The sequence below is a fragment of the Coccomyxa subellipsoidea genome, assembly GCF_000258705.1.
Source record: "Coccomyxa subellipsoidea C-169, whole genome shotgun sequence".
NCBI classification, from domain to species: Eukaryota; Viridiplantae; Chlorophyta; class Trebouxiophyceae; family Coccomyxaceae; genus Coccomyxa; species Coccomyxa subellipsoidea.
In genome coordinates, this window is record NW_005178026.1 from 641,765 (window position 1) to 656,302 (window position 14,538).

Sequence of the window (14,538 nt, forward strand, 5' to 3'; positions counted from 1 at the left end):
TTCAGAAAATCAGTGCTGTGCTATTGGAAGTGACATTTATTTCACTCTTGGGTGCCTCATACTTTGTAGGCTTTCAGCACGGTCACTAACACCAGATGGGCAGTATGTGTTTGGGCGGATAGCGTGAGGGCAACATGTTGCACTTCCAGTCCAAAGATGCTGAGGAGAAGTATACTAAGTTTTCAAATCTATATCAGGCTCGGAGTGACATGCTTGCCCATGCTGTCACTATCTTTCTGTCCATGTACATTATACATAGGATGCTGCGCTCTGGCACAAAATGGGATCATCGTGCTGTATTTTACTTTATGTTCGTCGGAAAAAAGGTGCTTCTTCGTTATATTGGTAGCACCTCGGGTTTATAACCAGATCAGCTCCGGTGCCACTGAAAAACGAACGGGACAACTTGAAAAGTGAGATATTTGCGCAATGAGCACGACCAATACGAGGTGTGGTGGACCGTGCAGATCATACCCGCCTATTTTCTGTGGATCCAGCAAGGTTTGTTCATCAGGCATCGTACGCTGATTTACAGCATATTGCGAGTCCTGCACATGCTGTCAGGGGACCTCCACAGTTCTTTTTGGGCAGCTGATGCAGATCTGACCAGGCCTGAGCAGTTCTACATGATGGCATTTTGCAACGGAGGCAACTTGCTTGTCCTCCTCTTCTGGTAAGGCTCCTTGGGCATCTCACATGATTTCCTGCTTAGATGTAACCAGGATCCTGAAGCACAAATTTTATTTAGTCTGAAAGGCCAGCGAGCCTAAATATTTCTCTTTTGCGCTTACAGGGGAATATATGACGTAACACCCTCCAACTGGTACCTAGGCCTTCATTTGCTGCATGCTGCTGATAATTTCTTGAATCCTACCAGGATCAACATGATGGCCGCCATGGCCATGCGACGTTCTAGAACGGCCCCAGCTCGAACCTAGGCATCATGATGAAAAATTTTAGATTTTCAGTTTATGGTAAGGAGCTGTATGGCCTCTGGGATATGGCCTCTGGGATATGGCTGGTAAGGTAAGGTAAGGTAAGTAGTACAGGTGAGTAGCAGCGGTGTACACTTTGCGTCAGCTTGCACTTCGGCCATCCCGTTCTGTCTTCACACGTGCTCGCCCTGGTCTTTGCGTTGCTTCCCACCACAGCTGTTCACATAGTGTACCTGTATATTTTCGATACCATTTAGGGTGCCTTGTGTCTTTTCCGTGCAGTTCGAGTAGGTTTCTGTGCGCATGTGACGGTTGGTAGTTTTGTCCCTCGTTCCCCTCTCACGTTCTTGCCTCCTTCACCTCTGTGATACTGTTGTGTATCCTTGTATCACTTATTACACTTTGTGTTGCGTGTCCAGCTTTCCTGTGCGCCTCTTGTGTGCGGTTTGTGTAGGTGACCGTTGGCTGTCGATGCCCTTAATGCCCACACCTCCATGAGGCAGACACAGCCTGTTGCAGACGGAGGTTAAGAGGGATACATTGAGGTGCAGCTGTGGTCGTTTCGGCTTCGTAATCCTGCCAGACTACACTTCAAATTTTGCACTCAGCCATCTGCAGATGTGGTGCCCTGTGACTTTCGTGAGAGTGCCTGGACGAACATTTGCCTGTTCTGACTACCTAGGGCTGTTTATTAGTTGCCTTTGCCCCACTCTGCGATTCCCTGCATGATATCCTCGACGTCACCCACAGGGTGTTGCGTCGCTGGCGGGCCAGAGGTGTCAGTTCCAGAGGGATACTGGTCTGAGACAGGGATTGCTTGATTGTGCATGCTATGATATGCATTTGCTTGCTGTGCTGTGTAGCATTGTTTGGTGGTGGGGGTGATGGTATGTTCCTTAATACGCACGGCTCACTTGGACTTAGAATATTAGCATGATACCATATGGGCTGCAGACCAGACCTTCAGGCCCCACAGATGTGGCTGCAGACACTCTGTGTGTATGCCCTATGGCCTTCGGGCTTTGGGTTTGCCGACACTGTAATAATAATAATAATAAAAATGCTGCCAAGTGCACCTACAAGGCACCCACCAACATGCGTCAGCTGGAACTCTACCTGTACCATTTAATCCCCCTGAAGAACGGGGTGAATGCTCTCCCGCTCATGCCACTGCTCTTCCCAGACGGCATGTCGGAGCGAACGCTGCTGTTGAGCATCTGGGCCGTCCTGTGGGTGAGGCCTTTTTTCCACATAAAGCAGCAGTTGCCACTTTCTGCCCAAATCTTGGTCGTGCATAGGCATGAGAGTAGAAATTTTGAGGGTGGCAATTATGAGGTATATTGCCACTTGCTCAAAGACTTCGAGGTCATTGGCAGATCTGACACTTAGGAAGTGCAGAGTGGCGGATAGCTCTGGTCCTGCAGTACGCCTGATGTTCTAGCGAGCGCTTGAGTGCGCCTCTGGTCAGAATTTTACCTCAAGCAGATATAAGTCTGGTGCAACTGTACAATTAGCGTTGAATCTGCACATGCACAAGCATGCAGTTTTAGTACAGAGCATGCGTTGCTGGTTGTCCATGGAGTCACAGTCTACTATCGCCCACTCTGCATTAAGCTTCCTGCACCTTCCGTTGAGCACCTGGCAGCTGCCGCGCAGGTGGGCGTGGGCGTGCTGCTGCCGTGCAGCTACGTGTACAGCTGCCAGCTCTCCTCGCGGCGGCTGTGGCGCCGCGCGGAGCTCAAGAGGCAACACCTGCGCCAATTGCCCTACGGCAAATGCCCCGCTGCAAAATTCGATGCCAGCATGAACCTCGTGCCTGTCTGGACCGAATACCTGCCCGCCATTTGGAGAGTCCAGGGGTGCCAAATGCTCCGCGGCAAATCCAAGTATGAGCCTTGTGCCAATCTGGGCCCAGTGTCTGCCCGAAAAGAGGAGCTTCACAGGGCGTTTTGAAAGGTCTAGGAGGCGCTGCAACGTCAATCACAGTCTCCAAGACCCGAGTGATCACAAACTATTGCCCCAGACAGCCGTGCCTTGTGCATGTACATCTGGGCAAAAGAATTGACTTTGTCTATGTGTAGGGCAGAACTGACCTTGCCTGTACAGTACGGTAATCAAGCTTGCACATTTGGCTGGCAACATGGTGTGGTGTTCTGAGCGGATTGGAGATTACAACAGAGCCTAAGACTGTCTGGCGTATCCCAGAAGGATCCGCCCTGGGATTCTGAGTGACTTTCTTTAGTCCGCCCAATGTAGAGGAGCACCGATGATTCGGGCCAGCACTGTTATGGCTCGCCCAAATGCAAATCGAGCTGCAAAAAGGGCTGTGTAACTTGTGCATAGGAGTCATATAGGAGAGATAGGCCTCTATGGCAACTCTTCCCTTTTATCATTACAGGCTGGGGAGCTTGGAACAGCAGCAAATGAAGAGATATATGAAGCGCGGAGACTAAGAATCTCTCTAGCAAAAGCTTACGTGCGGACAACTATAAATTGCAGAGATTGACTGGGCCTCTGCTTGCATGCTAGATACCGTATCTACGAGGTATACCATATCTGTGACAGAGGGCCAACTGGGGTTGCATCAACAAAATCAGTAAATTCGAAGTGGTGAAACGGGTTAGTGTCATTTGTTACTTGTCTGCAGCACTCATCAAAATTGAGCACTCTTCTTGGAAGGGTCACACAGCCACAGGAGCTGTGCTGTCAAGGCAATGGAAGAAGTGATATTCGGGATGCAGTCATCACTAATGACATTGTTCAATGTGCAAAGTTGTGGCAGCTTCGATCAACCGCATTAGCAGACGAACAAATCGATTGCATTACATTCTCCTGGGTGGCAATTTGTCATAGTAATCGAACTATCAACCCTCATCAATCATGTCTAGTTCAAAAAATTGTCACCAATCCCCATGGACTCATTAAATGACTATGCCAATATATAAAGGCCATCCATGCAACGTCTGCTTGCCCCAGAATTTTCCCAAAGATCCCTATTTCTGCATATCTGCAATCTCATGACTATCCCCCAAAAAGGATGTGCACCCCAAAATAATTTTGCAAAAAGGAAAAACACAAGCAACAGTGCTGCAGTCTCTACATCGTTCTTGAAAGCAGTCTCCAAATTTCTACAACGCCCCATCACAGATCAGGGGGCCGGCAAGACAGCCGGACACAGAGCAACAAGCTTCTACTTTCATATAGTAGACTTTCCTGCAGCAAGGCTTGGTTCTGCACACATAGCCATGAGGCATGGACTCAGCTGGTGCATTCAGTGAAAGCTGAGTACCAACAGATTGATATCAGCAACACTTTGCACTCTCGAAGCTATCCAGCAAGCATTTGCTCTACTTGCACATCGGTCTGACACATAATCCATTCATGCTAACAGGCGTTTTCAGGTCACGGACACCCCCCAAAGATTCCCAGTCCCAGTTTCCCAATCACAAAATAAAATCAGTTCAGAATCCCTCATAGAGACAATGGTTGCAATAGTAGATCAGATCTGCTCGTTTGAATTTTTTTTTGCTGTTGCTCGGCAACATGCTTGCCAGAGCCAAGCAGCAAAGCACAATTAAATTTAGAAAAATGACACGGAATAAAATTTGTCCCATGCCTGCCAAGGGAAACACCTTATGTTATCTACACCCAAAAATATGATAGGGCCCACATTGATCCATTAGGGCAATCATGACTGATCACTCAAGTCCACTCAGCAGCTGCTGACATCAATGTATAAATGTCAATTGGTCCTTGTGCGACACTTGCCCCAATGTTGAGGGATTAGCCGCCAATCTAGGCAATTCTGCACTGCGCGCTGACAGTGCCACCATTTATTGACCCTTTGACACCTCACTGGGGATGCAACAGCAGCGGTCAGTGCGCTCATATTCTTATTGTTTTCATTCCTGCAAGCCCCAAAACCGCTCGCGCCTCAAGCAGCGAATCAACAGGCAGTCTCCGCACCGTCGCCTGTGTGGATAAGGTATGGCAAGCAGCCTGCAAAGCTTGCCTGCGTTTGGGGATCATCAAACAAAGGCGGCGCGGCTTTTTCAATTCAAACTCTGATTTTGTTTTTGCACAGAGTGGCTTGGAGTTGCAAGGCCCGGGACACAAGGGGGGTATCTGGCTGGAGCTGTGAAATGTCTTGAGTGCTCAACAGCAGAACAAAATCACTTGCACCCCGGGCGTTGCACCCTCCAAGAAAAGCTATATGCAGAGCGGCCCCCTGCTTCAATCTGAATTTGCTGTGTGCCCGCGGCTAGGATGCGCGGATCGTATCGCGCCTGTGCTGTCACAGGCGGTTTGAAATCAGACCCTGCGAACCTGCTCGGAACTGAGTCGGCAGGTTGCACAGCTCTGTGTCTTGGTTGACTGATGGCAGTGCATCAGTGCACGGCTTGCAGGCTGAAGCATTCAGTCCTCTTCGCTGATGGAGGCCAGCCGGCACAGGGCCCTGCGGCGGCGGTGGAAGGAAATAGCAGTTTGCAGCACCTGCACATCACCACTTACTAACGTTCCTAATGGTGTCCATTGTGCTGCTCGATGTCACATGCGCACCAGTGCGGCACTCTTGCTCGTGGTTTAGGAACCTTAACTACTTAATTAAGGGTTGTTCAATACTAGGGAAGGCATCAGGTATGGCAGAAATGTAGCCAGCTGCGTTTTATCCTTAGAGGGCACTATTGATGGCAATGAAGGATGGGCAAGGGGCTGGGGTGCACACCTGCCGGTATGCTTCCAGCTCAGCATCGACGTTTTCCAGTTCACGCACTCGCTTGGCCAGCTTGGCAGTCTCAGAGAAGGCGCTCGCCAATTGGAGTGCCTGCAGGCATCAGAAATCAGCTCATCAGACATCTGCTACCTTTGGTTTCACCTCTGCCACTGCCAAACGAATCGCCAGTTGCCACTCTGTGGCTGGTACCGGATGCATAGATGCAAGATCATCATGTGGGATGAGGACGCTATATATGACAAGCTGGAAGATCAAGATAGAAGATCAAGACTTCGCTTGGAAACAGGCAGCTGCACGTCAGAGGAAGGTTTGCGGAGTGGACTTACCCTCTTGTGCTGCCTGAAGTCCTTGACAATAAGCAAATGGCTGTTGCCAGCCATCGCCGGCAGAGGGCACCCTTTCATGTGCACTATCTGCTTGTCTGTGCAACACAACGACTGGGCCTCAGCACAGCTTCAATTCGGCCGAGAACGCGATACCCACAACTTCTATGGCTTCTCTGTGCTCTAGTGTCTCTGTCACATCGAGACAGCCCACGGGAAGACCAAAACGCTGTTGATTAGAGAACTTCAATCCCCGCGGAAGTTCTGCGGAACGACCAGCAGGGTTTTGGATCTTGTCCATCACCCGCAATGAATGCAGCCTACTACGATTTCCCAACCAACACACGCTGCTTCGCCCATTATTAGAGGGTGCAACGAAAAGTGAAAAGAGCGGCGGGTGCCATCAAGGGGCTGACAGCGCACCGGCACCCTCGGGTCGCCTTGCAGCCCCATATTTGAACAGCTCAGCGGGCGAAAGTCCGTTGTCCAGGGAGCTGCGTCGCCCTTCGCGACGCTTCTGAGGTCCCGGGCTTTGGAAAGCAAGTGCCACCGCCATGACCCACTACGTTGGTTTCGACCGAAAGTGTCTGTCCGATATACTAGGCGGCTTGCGTATGGCGCGCTTGAACAGAAAAGTTAAGTATAATATTAGACAGTAGAATATTTGGGCTCTTATAAACAGGGCACCTTTTTGACGCTTTTCAACGCCGGAATTTGCGATGCTCACGGCCGAACTTCAAAAGTGAGTCATGACCTGCAGGCGGTTATGTCACACGATCAATGATCTTGGCACAGCTCATACACACTGATCATGGAGATCTCAGAAGTGCTTGCTTCCTGTTTGAAAATTAATCTATACCAAAGTGGGCTGTGCTAAGCTAGCCCTGCTTTGACGACAAAAGTATATCGAGATTAAGGATCTCCCGCGTAAAGTTTCTGGCAAGCCCTACCCACAAATCATTGCGAGGTGGAAACACCTTCCTTTCACTAAATTCCAAGATGCATCGACTAATAAGTTGATCGGGCAAAGAAGGGGGGGAAGTAGCGGCGTCTGGTCGTGACACCCACAGAGACCCGAAGCCCTGGGTTTGCAGGGGTGTGGGAAAACGTTGCAAGCGACACTTTTACAGGTGGGAAAAATTATGATGATCATGCAGCACTAGCTAGAAGGGGTTGGGAAAAACTGAAGGTCATCCTTTGCCGAGCTCATCTGCTGAGCTGATCCACAACAATCATTTTGCCCTTTCTTTGAAGACAGACTAGCTTTCTTTGAAATGCGTGCATTAGCGAAAGAGTTATAAAGCTGCGCACATTTCGCATTCGTCCATCACAGAGACCCTGGATTCGCTGCAGGGGGTCATTTCATGGAGCATCCCCACATCAAAGACCCATCCCAGGACGATGGGCCCTTGTGGGGCAGCAAAATAGGGTCTGCCAAGGACCCAGAACGTGGTGTGATGCCACTGGACAGCGGGGAGGCACGCATGCACTCGCTGGGATACAAACAGGAGCTCAAAAGGGAGTTTGGTTTCTTGACAAGCACCTGTGCCAGCCTGGGCCTCATGGCATTCTCTTCCGGTCTCACAGGTGCGACTTTGCCCCTTTTCCTGCAAATGACATGGTCTCTGCACATGTTACAGCGCTTGTATGTCAGTATGGGTTCTAGGTCATGGTCAGACCTAGAACCCTTCTTCTGCCTAAATATAAGGCGCGCCAATGCAATGGCCAGTGATTACTGATTACTACTACCGTAGTAGTAAATCCCCTTCAACGGCCATTTGTGGGGTCTGTATTGTGCTCTTCTGCCCCAAGAGCCGTGCATGCCTTCTGTGCAACTGTGATAGTGCCGCATAAGCTCTTTGAAATAGTGCTTTTGCGCGATCTGCAAGACCTGCAGCATCTGTATGCATTAGACACTTCTCTTACTGAAGGAATAACTTGTCTCTCGTTGCGGCGCAGGCTTCTTTGGCATTGCGTACATGAACGGGGGCCCCGTGTCGGTGGTGTGGGGGTGGTTGCTAGTGGCGGTCATGAACATCTTTGTGGCTCTAACAATGGCGGAGATTGTCAGTGCATATCCCATTGCTGGAGGCCCCTACTACTGGTGAGGCTTTTTTTGTCCAGCAGTCACCGCCACTGCATGCAAACACAGTCTTACATGCACAGAGAGCGCAGCGGCCGTGCCAGAGAGGACATAAGGAGGGCCAGTGGGGCAATAGTGAAGGCAAGGGGTGTGGATGGCTGTGAGTGGAGGGGATGGTGTGCTTGCTGGATGAGAGGGAGGTGAAATTATGTTAATTCTGCCTGAGCCTAGCTGGTTTCTTGGGTGATGCCTGCAATGGTATAGTTGACTGCTTCTGGCAGTTTGCCAATGTCAAGACAACTACAGGGTGTTGGGAGTGTGCCAATGCGAACTTGATGAACCCGGATTATCATGCGGCAGGAATATCAGGCGTTTTGCCCTGGTACAGGTGCTTGGAGCTGCTGGATAACAATCCCAAATACACCCTCATCGGCTGGTGTACGGGTGAGACACCATGCTTGTATGTGCGCATTACTTAAAGTCTGCATTCTCTGAAAGTACGCATAGGGTCATGCCGGTGCTACCTCTCTGTCTATTTACCTACCATGGACAATCTCATCATGCCACATCCTTCCGTAATATGGCTTACCTACTTCTATAATATTTGCTTGCTCCTGCGAGGAAGACTCTCGGGGCTTGTGATCTAGGGTGCAAAACAGACCCTAGATCCCTTAAAACCCTGAACAGTTATACTTACTGCCCTCTCTTGCCTGACGGTGCAGGGTGGATGAACGTGCTGGGCCAGTTTGCACTGACAGCATTCAATGCACTGCTCCTTGCAAAGCACGTTGCAATAATGTGGCTCCTTGGGAATGGCCATGTATTTCCACCCTTGGAAACCCTGCTGGTCTATGCAAGTGAGTTCCTGTTTTCATCTTCCTCTCGCGGCACAGAGGTCAGTTGATGCCCTGGGATGCAGGGATGCATGCAATGTCGGACTTCCTTTTGCCATCGCCACTCCTTGTCTAGGATCATATCTGGCACTGGGAAAGCTCATTTTGGATGGCCAATTTTGGCAAGCTTGAGTGGTTGCTGCTTTCAGTGCCACTCATTCAAATTTTGTGTCATCGAACGATACTTGCATGTATGGGCACTTTTTCTTAAATTGTATTTCCGTGCGTCCCTGAATGCATGCACATGTGCTACTTGCATTGCATGAAAGATCAATGCCAGAGAGACTAATGCAGATTGTGTGCACGTTGCCTGCCGCGCAGTCGTCCTGCTTCCTGCCGGCTTCCTCAGCACGAGCAGCACGCGCGGCATGCGCAGCTACGCGGCAGCTGCGGGAGCCTTCCTGGTAGTCAGCGGGTTACTCATCGCGGTGGCGTTGCCTGTTGTGGCGCCCACACACCAGAGCGCCGCATTCGTGTTCACCCACTTTAATGTGGGTGACATGGCAATGTCGAATGTGCCTAATGTGGCGTACCTCTTCCTGCTGGGCATGCTCACTGCCCAGGGTGAGTCACTGGGTCACTGCCCTTGGTTCTTGCCCTTATTTTTTGCCCTTGGTCCCTCCCTCTTGAGCTGGCGTACAATAACATTCTTAAGAAGCTGAAGTGCCAAGCAGCTAGACGCCTGCACAGCAGATGATGAAGGTGTGTTGGAGTCTTCAAGATTAGACATCCCTGCCAATGAAGCCTGCACGGTGCAACGGCACTCGCATGAATTCGTTGTGGAAGGAAGAGACCAGAGGTTGCCAAAGTTGGCTGAACGAGATCTTGTGTGTGTGTGCGCTGGTGCAGGGACGTTCATTGGCTACGAAGCGTGAGTGTCCCGGCTGCCCTGACCACACATTCGGACTGTCCAGGAAATATGCACATCTTGGCCAATGCTCTGCTGCTTCTGTCATGTCCTTGTTTTGTCCTCCTCACATGACCTGGAATGGGCCTTGCACCAAACAGCATCTTGCTGTGGCGTCCTGAACAAAATTGTATGTGCGCGCTGCATGTACCTCTGCTATCCAGTGCGCGTGACCAAGGTGGCACGACATGAAAAAAATTACGCAGACTCGCTTCCTTGTCAATTCCACGTAAGGCCTTCTCATGTGCTTCTTACAGGCCGGCACAATTTGCCGAGGAGACCAGGCGGGCAGATGTCAGTGTGCCCCGAGCAATTATCTTGTCTGTGATGGCAAATGCAGTCCTGGGCTTTTGCTACATCGTTGCCATCCTGTTCAGCATCCAGGTACATGCAGACCCTTTCTCTTATGTGTTTCTCTGGACCCTAGGGCCTCGTATAAGAGCAGGGCGGTACTAGATATAACCTCTGGTAAAAACATATGCGATTGAGACACAACCCCCTCTTGATAAACGGCACAACAGAGGGACGCTTGTTCCTGATGAAATGCTATTATAAGCGGTGGTTTTGGCTGCTCTGAGGGGACAATTACCTGGCTGAACATCAGAGAATATCGGTCAAGGCGCTTGAATGCTGGATTTTTTACAGCACTATGTTGCGCCAAGGTGTGGACATAAGATTTCTTTGATGTGCTTGGGGTCCAGGGGGTGGCAAATTTATCGAATGGGGAGGCCCATGGGTACCTGGTGGGTCAGATCTTCTATGACTGCTTCAAGGTACACACATCATCCACCTGGTTCATCTTCATTTGGCTATAATTACTGAAATTGAATGGCATTGCCACTGCCCACATGTAAGCATCAACACAGCCGCCAACTAGAAGACTCCTCTGATAGCTTGGAACCGATGCGCTGGCTTAAATGTGTCCCTGCTGCTCTGCTACAATTGCCTGCAATTCTGCATATGTGGGTTTTGGCTGTTTTCAAGACAATTACGGTGGTGGCAAGGGGTTTGCATTGTTGTGCAGGCACGATTTGGGTCGGGAGTGGGTGCAATAGTGATGTTGATCATCCCCATGATCACCACTTTCAACGCTACAGTCCTCTCGCTCGCCACAAATGCAAGGTGAGAGCTGGAATTGTGCTGCAAGCATGCTGCAATCAGTAGTCTCATTTGAACAGTACTTTGAATTGTTTTGTGCGACGCTTTATGCAGAAATGCCATTCTGGCACGCATAGGTCTGTAGCATGTTTGCATGGTGAAACACTTGACCTTCTTTCTGTTGCCTGCACAAGGCGTGAAAAAGCTGCATGCATCAGGCATGAGTTATTGCATGGAAACCAGCTGCCTGCCCAAATTCAAGCTAGAATTTTAAATGCTGCTTTACACAGGATGCTGTGGGCGTTCGCGCGCGACGGCGGCGTTCCCTATTCGCGTGTGTGGTCAGCGGTTAGTGATTGTACGCACACTCCAGTCAGTGCGGTGTGGGCAATGTCTGCACTGGCGTTCCTGCTGGGCCTGCCCATGCTCTACTCCTTGGAAGTCTTCCAAGCACTCATATCCGTCAGCTCTGTGGGCCTCTACACCAGTTGTGAGTCTCTCCCCTCTCAAAATTCTGAAGCTTGATTGCTTGCCGCTCCGTACATCTGTTGTAATGTGTGTGATTTGTAAGTGCATGTGGGTATTGAAACCTCGATATGTGCACACAGTGCCGTCATTGGGGCTGAGCTGAGCATGTGTAACAAGATTTGGTGTGTGGCTTGACGCGTACCGTTAGCACGCAGCCTGTTGGCATCTGCTCTCCAGTTATTTCATTTGTTCCTGGAGTGTCCTTGAGATTCCCTGTAGCGAGGTTGAGAGGGCAAGAGGGCATTTCTGTTGCGGTGATCTGCAACTTGACGCAATATTTCTACTGCTGCAGATGCCATCCCGATAGTGTTGCGCATGCTGCGCAAGGACAGCTTCCAGGCAGGTCCCTTCCAGCTGGGCAAGTGGCAGCTTCCAGTGCACCTGGCAGCTGTGGTATGGGTGGCTATCTCCACAGTAAGTCTCAACTTGCCTCCTCTGGCTCTATTGCACACATCAGCGCAGTCTTTCGGATGCTGCAGTTTGGATGTTGCAATTAACTTTCACCAATTCAAAATGCCAGTTCTTGCGCGCTGGCACATCTCCATGTACAAGCAGACCTCCGGAACCCCACGAGCTGGTTTGGTTTGGGTGTGCGCCATGATGTAAAAAAGTTTTTTGCAGTCTGCAACGAATTAGTTTGACCAGGACACAGCCATGAATGAGAGGAAGGTTATCAACCAGAGGCGGCCGACATAACAAAAGTGCTGAAGCAATATTTCACATTTGTCTCAGGTGTCCTTCATCATGCCGACATGCTACCCGGTGGATATTTCGAATGTTAATTGGACACCAGTCACGGTGGGTGCAGCGCTGCTGCTTGTGCTGGGGGGATGGTACCTGCCTTGTCTTCGCGCTTGGCAGTGTCACCACGGCAAGGCACGCACTCTCGGCTGCGCCTGTGCGGTGAGTCACCTACCCTTGTCCCTTTGGCACTGCATGTGTCCGGCAAAATAACGACCTTTGCTTGTTGATTGCTGCATCGGAATCTTGTTGTGCACAGCTGTATGTCACCACTGCACCCTCAGCTTGTATGCTCGGCTCAGATTTACCGCCCATGCAGCGCCTCAAAATTTCGCTTGGCAAAGCAGTGACTCAGAGTTGCAATGGTGCCCTTTTCTGTGGCACTGCTTTCTTATGTGTCTTCAACGACAACGTTCTTGTTTTTTGGCAGTCACCTGTGCTGAAGCTGGCTTTCATGAAGGAAGGCCTTAGCAAAGTTTTTGGGGTCACCTGTTTTCCTGGACACTGTCAGTGATGGGGAGTGCCATTCTTTTCTGCAGAGAGCTGCTGGGCGCTGCAGCGGGGGCACACAGGAGCCAGAATTCGAAAGCCCGAGCGCACACCTGCAGCGCCTGACGCTCACTGACCTGGAATACACTGTGGCAAAGGAGGCAACGCCCCAGAATGGTGCAACTACCCGGGCAGCTCCAGCCTGCCCACCTGCCCGGACCGGGCAGCTCGGCGGCACCCACACCTCTGTAGTCATCCAGAGCCACCTCCCTTTGCATAAAAAACCCTGAAAATTATATTGTTGGGACTAATGGAATATTCCGACTTCAACCCGCAGAAAGGGGCTTCACTGCAAAGCAGCGCTGCAATGCGTTTCTTGTAACAGGCCGCTTGACTGCAGAGGCACGAGGCCCGCGAATGGCTGTTATTTTTTCTACGGAGGATTTGTGCAGAGACAGTTATCATGATGTGATATACACTCTGGCAATAGAATTGCAATCTTTCAAGCTTTTCTGGCTGCTGCAAACTGCTGCGGGCTGTGCAAGCAGTTGAGCTGCAGTGAAATTGTTCATTTTGTGTTTTGCGCGCAACGGCACTCTGCTGGCTTGGCTTTCCCTCAGCCTTGCCGCATGAATCCGTTCTGCTGATCCGGTGACTATTAGCGGGTGTCGTTTTGGGCAGGTCCGTGCTTGTATACTATTGTCCCTTGTTAGAGCAACAGCGGTTCAGGAAGCACTCAACGATGACATTTTTGCCTCTGAGCCGCTAGTTTTGCTACACGTACTGAGCTGAGAGGGTCCAAGTGTGCTTGAGTGAGGTCTCTGGACTTGACAGCTTGAGGCCGCCTCTCTTTGATACATGACCTGTTCTGTCGAGTGGAGTGTTAAAGGGGTGTGCAGCTGCAAAGGCAGACAGGGATTAAAATTCAGAGAGCCTCCTTGACACTATGAATTACCAAAGAAGGCACTTTGGCGGCTGAGTGCTTTGTCACCGGCCTATGTGCAGAGTAATCAGGGGTCAGTCTGAGCAGACTCTTGTGGGGCGAAAGTTTTCAGGAATCGGAGGATCATTTGGGATTTCCCAGGTGTTCAGTGCTATCAGTGGTTTCAGGCTGGGGTACTTTTGCAGCAAGATCAATGCCTTGCAAGGGTTGTTCCTGGCACTGGCTGGTTTGCAAGCGTTGATTTTGCTTCAATTTATTTGCTGGTCAATGTGTTACGTGAGGTTCTTAGGGTGTGGCGCCACCAGGGGCTAAAAACCTCTTCAATTGCTTATATCCCTTGGTGGCGCTGCTTTCTGTGAGGCCTTGATTTTTGTACTTGTATAAACTTCTGGCAATTCTAGCCTCCCTGGCGGGGTTGTGTATTTTCACTTGCACGTGAAGCTTGCTGGCTTCATCGGATCTATAATTTGGGAGATGCGGCCTCTAGTCGCAACCGGGAATAAGTATATATATATCTTACGTGTCCTGCGACACGTGAGCTAGTGCAGTGGGATGTGCTTTCTGGTGCTCATAGCTTCAAGTTTTTCTGCTTAAAAAAACATGCCGATCTTGCCAGACCCGCCCGACCAGTTAATGACAGAACAAGAGGGTGTTGGGCTGACTGAGGCGCTGTCTTCCAATTGTGTGTCGCAGGGTCTTTGACAGGGTATGCAAATTTTGTGGGATGCAAGATGGGTCATGTGTGTGTTGAGTCACTACGAGTCACATTGGGGGCCTTTGAGGTGATGTGAGAGAAATGCTTGGTTGTTATGTTCTGGTGCAGCGAGTAATTACTAAGTGACTTAGTAATTACTCGCTGCACT

General features: G+C 50.4%; 4 protein-coding genes across 4 annotated transcripts; 3 read left to right on the forward strand and 1 right to left on the reverse strand.

Moving 5' to 3' along the window:
* Positions 1-2,030: 2,030 nt before the first annotated feature.
* COCSUDRAFT_44326 (hypothetical protein) lies at positions 2,031-2,888 on the forward strand (the record flags this gene model as incomplete). The annotated part of the gene is made up of 2 exons (XM_005644410.1): positions 2,031-2,168; positions 2,592-2,888. The coding sequence occupies 2 exons, from the start codon at positions 2,031-2,033 to the stop codon at positions 2,886-2,888; spliced, it is 435 nt and encodes a 144-aa protein (XP_005644467.1).
* An 850-nt stretch (positions 2,889-3,738) lies between these two features.
* On the forward strand, positions 3,739-4,796 carry COCSUDRAFT_34130 (hypothetical protein). The gene has a single exon (XM_005644411.1). It carries the CDS (start codon positions 3,890-3,892, stop codon positions 4,211-4,213), a length of 324 nt encoding a protein of 107 aa, XP_005644468.1. The 5' UTR covers positions 3,739-3,889; the 3' UTR covers positions 4,214-4,796.
* Positions 4,797-5,058: 262 nt separating this feature from the next.
* COCSUDRAFT_54501 (hypothetical protein) lies at positions 5,059-6,655 on the reverse strand. The gene is made up of 4 exons (XM_005644412.1): positions 6,417-6,655; positions 5,997-6,091; positions 5,662-5,760; positions 5,059-5,429 (listed from the first exon to the last, which is right to left on the reverse strand). Exons 1-4 carry the CDS (start codon positions 6,547-6,549, stop codon positions 5,352-5,354), a joined length of 405 nt encoding a protein of 134 aa, XP_005644469.1. The 5' UTR covers positions 6,550-6,655; the 3' UTR covers positions 5,059-5,351.
* A 702-nt stretch (positions 6,656-7,357) lies between these two features.
* Positions 7,358-13,022, forward strand: COCSUDRAFT_44328 (hypothetical protein; the record flags this gene model as incomplete). Its single annotated transcript, XM_005644413.1, has 13 exons — positions 7,358-7,580; positions 7,953-8,097; positions 8,465-8,520; positions 8,799-8,933; positions 9,291-9,533; positions 9,819-9,840; positions 10,134-10,260; positions 10,578-10,649; positions 10,901-10,998; positions 11,265-11,464; positions 11,795-11,916; positions 12,235-12,405; positions 12,783-13,022. 13 exons carry the CDS (start codon positions 7,358-7,360, stop codon positions 13,020-13,022), a joined length of 1,854 nt encoding a protein of 617 aa, XP_005644470.1.
* Between the last annotated feature and the right edge of the window lie 1,516 nt (positions 13,023-14,538).